Source organism: Acomys russatus, chromosome 28 (genome assembly GCF_903995435.1).
Source record: "Acomys russatus chromosome 28, mAcoRus1.1, whole genome shotgun sequence".
Lineage (NCBI taxonomy): Eukaryota > Metazoa > Chordata > Mammalia > Rodentia > Muridae > Acomys > Acomys russatus.
The window spans coordinates 1,412,710-1,421,436 of NC_067164.1; the positions used below are offsets into that span (position 1 = coordinate 1,412,710).

At 42.2% G+C, this 8,727-nt stretch overlaps 1 protein-coding gene across 1 annotated transcript in view; it reads left to right on the forward strand.

Moving 5' to 3' along the window:
- Cwh43 (cell wall biogenesis 43 C-terminal homolog) overlaps positions 1 to 8,105 on the forward strand; it is a 51,121-nt gene extending 43,016 nt beyond the window's left edge. The window contains exon 16 of the mRNA XM_051170645.1: positions 7,922 to 8,105. Within this exon, the coding sequence (XP_051026602.1) occupies positions 7,922 to 8,000 (79 nt within the window). The 3' untranslated portion in view covers positions 8,001 to 8,105. The remainder of the gene's footprint in view (positions 1 to 7,921) is intronic.
- The last annotated feature ends 622 nt before the right edge of the window (positions 8,106 to 8,727 follow it).

Consider the following 8,727-nt stretch of genomic DNA (forward strand, 5'->3'; position numbering starts at 1 on the left):
GGTTTCCTGATAATGAAAAAATGTGCAAACAAAATTAGGTGAATGTATGAAAGGAATAAAAAAATAACAAAAAATTATTAATTATATTTTTATGTATAAGTGTTTTGCCTGATGTCTTAGGGTTTTATTGCTGTGAGGAGACACCGTAGCCAAGACAACTCTTATAAAGGAAAACGTTTAGTTGGGGCTGGTTTACAGTTTCAGAGGCTCGGTCCCTTATCATCATGGCAGGAAGCATGGCAGCATGCAGTCAGACATGGTACTGGAGATGGAGCTGAGAGCTCTGCATCTTGATCTGTGTCCACAGTGGGCATAGCTCGAGCATTAGAGACCTCAATGCCCACACCCACAGTGACACACTTCCTCCAACAAGACTACACCTACTCCAACAAGGTCACACTTCCTAATAGTGCTACTCCCTCAGGGCCAAGTATTCGCACACATGAGTCTAAGACGGCCAGACCTATTCAAACCACCACACCTGCATACGTGTGTGTGATCCATGTATGTGCTTGTTGCCTGCGGAAGTCGGATGAGGGTACAGGATCTTCTGGAACTGGAGTTAAGGATGGCTGTGAACCATCACGTGAGTTCTGGAAATTGAAACCAGGTCCTCTGTAAGAGCAACAGATGCTCTTCACTACTGAACCATCTTTTCAGGACCTGTAAAGATTTTTTTTTTTTTTACTATAACTAAGTGAAGATGTGCGGTACAAAGAAAGTGGAAGCACAAGAAAAAAGACAGGGTTGGCTTGGCTTCTTTGTGGATTCTCAAAAACTGTGGACTGTGAGCTCCAAACACGGTAGCTCTGTCCGCTGAACCTGGAGGCTCTCATCTCTCCTGTGCTTACACAGATGCTGAGCTTGTCTTGGACATGTGTTTACCAACTGCCAGAGCTGCTGCACTTAAATAGCTTCTCTTGAGTACCAGGGAGGGGCTGCTGCTGGCCACACTTAGCTTTGCTATCTGTGGGCTAGGCTGTAAAAGTAACTTCTATTCACCTGATTTAATTGTCTGAAGCTTACTGCCTCCTGCTAACCTGGGCCTAGTCCTGGAAGCTCCTAGCCTCCATACAATCTAATCTAGGCCTAGAATGCTTTCAGCCTTTGAGAGTTACTGCTTAATAAGCTCACCCTTTCTTGTCCTGAGCTCTACCTGGCTGATTCAACTCAGCTGTTCTGGCTCAAACTTGTCTTCAAGTTGACTGATTCAAACTGGCTTCTCTCATCTTCTGGTGGAATTGCTCTTCTTGACCTCAGACTAACTCTAGCAATATGCTCTAATCTTCTGGCTCCTTCGAATCCTCTGGCTCACTCTGACTTCAATTCTGTCTAGCTTGTTCAGTCTTTAGCTTCTCTGTAAAACTATCCTGGTAAAAATGTCTCCTTTCTCTCCCTCACTCTCTGTGTTGCTCCCTTAAGTAGCTTCCCTTTCCTCTCTGTTCTTGTGAAGTTAGGCATATCTTATTGTGTCAGCTCTTTCTCTGATTTGTCACTTTCTCTGCCACTTAATTAGACATCACTTTGTTTTCGAGACAGGGTCTCTCTGTGTAGCCTTGGCTGTCCTGGACTCATTGTGTAGACCAGGCTGGCCTCGAACTCACAGCGATCCTCCTGCTCACTCTGCCTCCCTAGTGCTGGGATTAAAGGCTGGTTTAGACATGACTTTCAAACATGGGTACTTCCTTCTACAAACTAACTTTGCCTTTATTGTCTGGTATTAAAGGCGTGTAGCACCATGCCAGGACCTAAACTTTCTTTACCTGAAAATTGCTCTATACTAGGCTGGCCTTGAACTCAGAGATCTGCTTATCTGTCTCCTGAGATTAAAGGTGTGTGCCTCCACGTCCCAGTGTGTCTGCATTCTAGCCAGATCACATAGACCTAGGTCTTTGGATGTAAGCTCTTGCCAGAACAGCCATGTTCTGAATTAAAATTCCTCTACATTGGGCAGGTTCTCTGACACTTCCAAGACTCCCCCATCACACACACACACACACACACACACACACACACACACACACACACACACACACACACACAGCCTCCCGAGGTAGGTATTCTCACTGAGGACATCTTGGGTGTATACCAGAAATGGGCCAAGCAACCACAGAACTGAGATCTCCATACTGCCAAAACACACAAGAACTGATCATGCCATCTAGGCAACGCATCTGTGGGTGTCAGATACCCTCCTATCCTGCTAGTGTTCCGGACTCTACAGTAGTAAATAGCAGACAGGAGCCCCCCCACCCATCCACTGCCAGCGGTATACCTGCTGACCTAAGGCTCAGAAGCATCGAAGTCCAGAGTTCATGACATCTGCTCCCAGCGTCTGGGCGTGCTGCCTCCCTTCCTGCGTGCCCTTGCTTGAGCAGAGCTTCCTGGAACCTGTGATATTTGGCTTGCCAGCATCTGCCTCCCTCCCTGTTTTCCACAACAGCCCCCAGGGCTGTCTGTCCCTCACTCTGAAGCTCTGTCCAGTCAAATTCAAGCTTTCTTCTGACTTGTTCTCAGGCGCTCAGCTCAAGATGGCTTAGCTTCAAACAGCAGGTCCCCTTCAATATGACACCAACCGCCACCCCACGCAATCACACGGAGGAGCACAACATGACTCTTCTCCACTGCTGACCCATCTAGATGCTGAGAGGATCTACCATGTCACCAAAGCCTCCAACTAGATCTGAGGTTTTGTGTGCACCACGGGCATGAGCTGAGGGCAAGATTGCCAATTCACTGCTCACCAGGGCCACCTGGCTTCCCTTCGGCATGAGGTTTCCATTTCCCCTTCCTCCTGTGGAAAGCCACGCGGAGGTGGGTTCAGCATGTCACCATCTTTCTCTCAGTCATTTTCAGCTGTCCTATCACTGTCTTTATGAAATTTCAAGGCTCATCCTCTCTTTGGAAGACTATACCCATCCCCCCTTTTCTCTGTTCCTATCTTTCTTGCCTTTCTTTTTCTCTTTCTCTTTCCCTCCCTCCTCTTCCCCTCCTCTCTTGGGTTCTATAGCCCAGACTTCACTATGTGGCCAAAGATGACTTGACATCCTGATTGTCCTGAATCTGCTTCTTCATGGCCACAATTACAGGCCCACACTAAGTGTGTGAAGCACTGGTACCCAGCCCAAGGCTTAGGTATAGAAAGCAGGAACTCTAGAACCCCAGCCTGAGTGTATTCCTTACGCTGACTCCTCTCCTTAGCCAGGTCACAGAGAAGCAACACTCGTCTGTCTGTCTTACAGGACCATGCCCTTCCTTGTAATTCTACCGGTGTTTCCTTGCTTAGTGGTCTGCAGCACTTCCCCCACATAACTGTCAGCTCTTACAATGAGGTTTTTCTGTTTGTTTGTTTGTTTGAGAAATGTCTAGTCAGCCCCCATGCTTTTCTTTCAACTTCTCTGATCACAAAATTCTGACCTAATAAAATGTGCTTATTTGAAGGGTACCTTCTTTTTCAATTTCTTAGGAGAGTCTGAGGATGGCTGGCACCAACTGATTTTTGGGGGGCTGTGGATAACTGACTCAACCTTCTTACTCATATCTAAATTGCTTATATTTTATATTTCTTCACAATTTAGTCCTGGTAGGTTGCATATTTCTGTGAACAAATCCATTTCTAGACTATCTGGTTTGCTGGTGTGTAATTGCCCATGGAGGACTCTGGAGATCTTTTGCATTTCTGTGATATCTTTTACTCATAATTTTATTTGAGGGTTCTTTTTATTGTTAGTAAGTGTAGCTAGAGGCTTCTCAGTTTTTAAATCTTTTTAAGAGGCTGACCCTCAGTCTCTTTGATCTTTTATTTTTCTGTCCTCTCATTTATTTGCTCTGATCTTGTTGACTCTGGTTTCTTCTCTCCCTAGCTTGCTAAGGCATAAAGTTGGCTCTTTAAATCTCTCCCCCTTAATCCAGACAGTTGCCGCCACAGGCTTCTCCCTTAAAACTGATCTTACGATGCCTGTATGTTTTGGTGTGTTGTATTTCCATTTAAACTCATATTAATATTTAAAATTTTTCCTTCTTATTAGTTTTTTTTTTTTTTTTGAGTCATTGGTCATTTGTGAAAATGCTGTCTTAGTTTCTACATATTTGTGAATTCTGCAATTTGACCTTTGGCTATTGACTTCCAGTTTCATACTACTGTGTTTAGAAAAGATACCTGATATGGCTCTAGTGATCTTACATTTATCAAGATAAAAATCTTAAATTTATTATAACAAAGGACCAGTTCTGGAGAGTGTTCCGTGTGCAAGTTTGAACAGGATGTTTGCTCTGCTGCTGTAATGAAATATTCTATGTACATCTGTTGAGTTCGTTTTGCGACAGTGCTGTGGTGGATCTGTTTCATGCTGCATGTGTTGTTGGAAATGGCTTTGAATTCCTCTTCTATGACTGCTTTCCCGTGTAATCTCCCTTTATATCCTTAGGTGATTTGATGTCACATGCATATAGGCGCATGGCTGCTACACTGCATTGATGAGCCGACGCCCTTTATCAATATATGATGACTGTCTTTGTCTCTTGTGACAGTTTTTGTAACGGGCTGTCTTAGTCTGGTACAGGTTGTTAGGACCGAGAGCTTTTGAAGCGTCAGTGGGCAGAGATAGGCAGGTGACGAACAGAGACTAACCAGGGGTAGAGTTTGAATCTGAACGTATTTTGCAGACTAGCAAGCCAGGTTTTTTATACATTTTTGAAGTGTGTGTGTGTTTTCATGGATATATTTTTTCATACAATTCAAAATACAGGATGCAGAGTAATAAAGTTGTCATCAATCTTGAATAATCATTCATAAGTCATTGGATTGGTATCAGTACGCATGTGCCCTCTTTATCAAAGGTCAGTGTTCTCTCATTATTCCAAACATCTGTGAGTCAAGACAGTTTTTTATTTTCCTTAGCTCTTGCGTCACTGTCTGGAGCTTTCTCAAACGCTTTATTTATAAATCATAATATAAACTATGATTAATCCTTAGTCATGTTTTTATTAACAAGTGGGATGGAACTTGGTGGTAAAGCCATCTGGATGACCCTTGGCTGCGGTCTCAAGTTAAGGCATCTCCTAGCAACACAGCTACATTTGAAAAGTTCTTGACATGATAGTAGGTCAGAAGAACAAAAACAAAGACAGGATATTCCAAAACAAATGAGTGAGAAGAAAAACTGCAATCATTTACTCCTGGCAGGAACTCCAGACCCATTCCAGGAGGCTCTCCCTTGGGTAGGGGTCGTCACCTTGGGTTCTGTAGTAATGTTTGTCACACAGACTCCACTGGAAGGGTCGTGACAAGTTTTTAGCCTGTTTACTCTGTTATAAGCCTAGGCACCCTGTTCTCTCTTGGTTGTTGGCTGAATGGAGTGTCTTCGCAACCATTCACTTTCTGCCTGTGTAAGCTATTAAAAGATAAACTAAGTTGTACAGGCAGCCTATAGTTGGATCTTAAAAAACAAAACAAGACAAAACAAAACTCACTTGATTTCAATTTGTTTCGTGGGTAGAGAATTTGATCCATTTACATTTAAAGTAATTGATAGGGAAGAACTTATAGCTGCCATCAAACAATTTTTTTCCTGATGGCATTGTGGGTCTTTTATTGTGTTCTTTCTCCCCTGATACCTTCCCTTTGGACTTGATTAATCTACTGAAGATATTTCTTTGTAGTTCTGGGAGGCTTATGCAAAACATCTCATAACTCATGACTAAGACCATATTTACCTCTTTCCCCTCCCCCTTAATACTTCTATCCTTTATCATTCTCTCACCCAATTTCATGTTTTCTCTCTGTGTCTTTAAACTCACTGAGCCCACTCAGTGCTGCCTGTATGTGGGTGGGCAGAGGATCATCCACTGGGGGGAGGGTAACCTCTCAAGGATCTCAGTCCTGAACCAAACATATTCTTCCTCCTCCAGAAGCTGTCAACTAACACTAAAGGCCTCTGAAAGTGCCTTAAGGGAACCTACTACTGAAGACACTTTCTAATATACACTTAAATAGATGTACTGTACCACAGTGGGACAATGCCTCTTCCAAACACCGTAGGCTGTCAAATAAAAAGCCCAGTGCCAGGTATAGGTTACATCTTTTTGAGCTGTTGGTGAGTAGGGTCCCATAGATGCCCAAACATCACAGGCTATCACCATTGCTCCTGGTTAACCTTTATAGGTTGATGGTAAGACCTTGTTGAAGAAGACACCACATACTTAAGTCATGGGACATGGAGAAATCAAGCTGGTAGTGACCTGGGAGCTTCAGCCCTTCTGACTAGCTTTCATTGTGCCAGAAGGTTCTATTTACATTACTGGAGGAGAAAAATATTCAACAATCTTGCATGCCTGTGAACCCTGTGAGCTATAATAATGACCAGCCTCACAAGATATAACCATCAGTACAGTAGTGTATGAGTGCTATGGAAGTAACCATTTTATTGATGAAATAATTCACATATCTTGTGTATCATAGATGTGTTAATAAATAATTAGATGTATACTTCTTTCTAGTGCTTTTATCATTCACCTGAATTCCTTAACTTTTGTACAGGTATTTTTGCATGTGGATAGTTGTTTAAACTGATGTTTCTGTGAGGGTGTGAGCATTGGAAAGCCTCACTTTGCTGCTGACCTCACACTTGTGTATATACCATGCAATAATGCTAATCTAGCAAATGTATAAAAATACACAATATTTTTAATATATTATATATACAATATGTTACATATGTTGAATATATATGGTGATCTATGATCTATGTATATTTACACACACATAAACACACATATATGCATGTGTGTATCCTATTTGTGAATCTGGTATTATTCATCCAAGTAGTATGTTATAAACTTTCTTCCACAATAATTTCCTTGAATCATTTTCATGTTTGCATAATAATATTCATTGTATGGATGTATTATATTTAGTTGATCGGTTTTGTTGGTTTTGCACATTGATTCTTTTGTTATCATAACCTGTCTTCTAGGAGCTTTTTCTTTCTTTCTTTTTTGTTTGTTGTTGTTGTTGTTTTTCAAGACAGAGTTTCCATGTGTAACAAGCCAAGCCCTGGCTGTCCTGGAACTCACTCTGTAGACCTGGCTGGCCTCAAATATGCATAGATCCACTTGCCTCTACCTCCCAAGTGCTCGAAACAAAGGCGTGTGCCACTACCACCTAGCCAGGAGCTCTTTCTTATGTCCTTGGACACTTTCTTTCTTTCTTTCTTTCTTTCTTTCTTTCTTTCTTTCTTTCTTTCTTTCTGAGTTGTAGATAAAGAACAACAGAATTAAAGGTTCTGCTCAGCTATTACTTTTTATTCACTATTGCTTTGAGATGGTGTCACCTACAGTACAGAGACTGGCAGGTGATCATGGCTGCCAGTGGACTAAAGAAAGTCCATGGCCTCGTTTGCTGTGGTCTTAGCTCTCAGTGCCTTGAGCATTGCATCCCATCGGCCAAGGCTGTGTGGTTAGTAATCCTTCAGGGAAACAAAGGGAGCCTGTGGCACATGAACACCTTAGGGTAATTCAGAAACCCTGGGCCTAGACAGATTGTGTATAGGTACCAAGCCACATAGATAAACCTTCAGGTGCCTTGATTCCTTTACCCGTAAAGTAGATAGTATTTAAGCCCTGGACCAGAGAGAAAACTTACACATTTTCCCAGCAGCATTATCAACTGATGATTCCTGAGCACTTGGGCTTTTGTGATAACCAGGGAAAGAGCTTTGGAGTTAAAATTTCAACCTACCTTTCCCATAAATTCTTTGAAATTTCTGTTTCATTTGATTCATCACTTGCTGTTTTATAAGTTGATCTTTTCAATACTCATTTTGTGATAAGTAGGTAAAAGTACAAAAACTTGGGGTTGAAGTTTTCTGCAGAACATCCTCCTTTCTGAATCGTTTTCCCATGCCACTTATTTCTTCTTCAGATTTGGCTCTTACAAAGAAGGACACAATCATGAAAACAACCACCATTTTCACATGAATACACCCAAATACTTCATTTGAACTTATTGTTGTCATCAATCAAGGAAACCATGTAGCCGCCCAAAGAAGAGTTTGATGAAAGTGGAAGGATACACAGGAAGAACCTCAAGAGTTAAGAAGTGTGACATCAAGCCAGCGGTGGTGGCATACGCCTTTTATCCCAGCACTTGGGAGGCAGAGGCAGGTGGATTGCTGTGAGTTCAAGGCCAGCCTGGTCTACAAAGCAAGTCCAGGACAGCCAAGGCCACACAGAGAAACCCTGTCTTGAAAAACAAACAAACAAAGAAAAAGAAGTGTGACATCATGCAGTGGGAATTCCATCAATTCATTAGCTATGTTGCTTAATAAAGGCATCTCTGGGGGCTGGAGAGATGGCTCAGAAGTTAAGGGCACTGAGTGCTCTTCCAGAGGTTCTGAGTTCAATTCCCAGCAACCACATGGTGGTTCACAACCATCTATAATGTGATCTAATGATCTCTTCTGGTGGGTGGCATAAATGCAGGCAGAGCACTGTACACATAATAATAAATAAATCTTTAAAAAAATAAAGGCATCTCTGTGTCTTACTTGTGTTAAAAAAATTAGAATCTTATCTAAGAACTTTAGGCTCAGGGCTGGAGCTGCTGTAGTTCAGTGGTAGAGAGCTTGCCTGTTGTGTATGAGGTTCTAAGTTCAATTTCCAGCACTGCCAGAAATAAAGAGGGCAGAGCAAGGGAAAAAAGAAACAACTGGCTTGTGATTGTTTTAA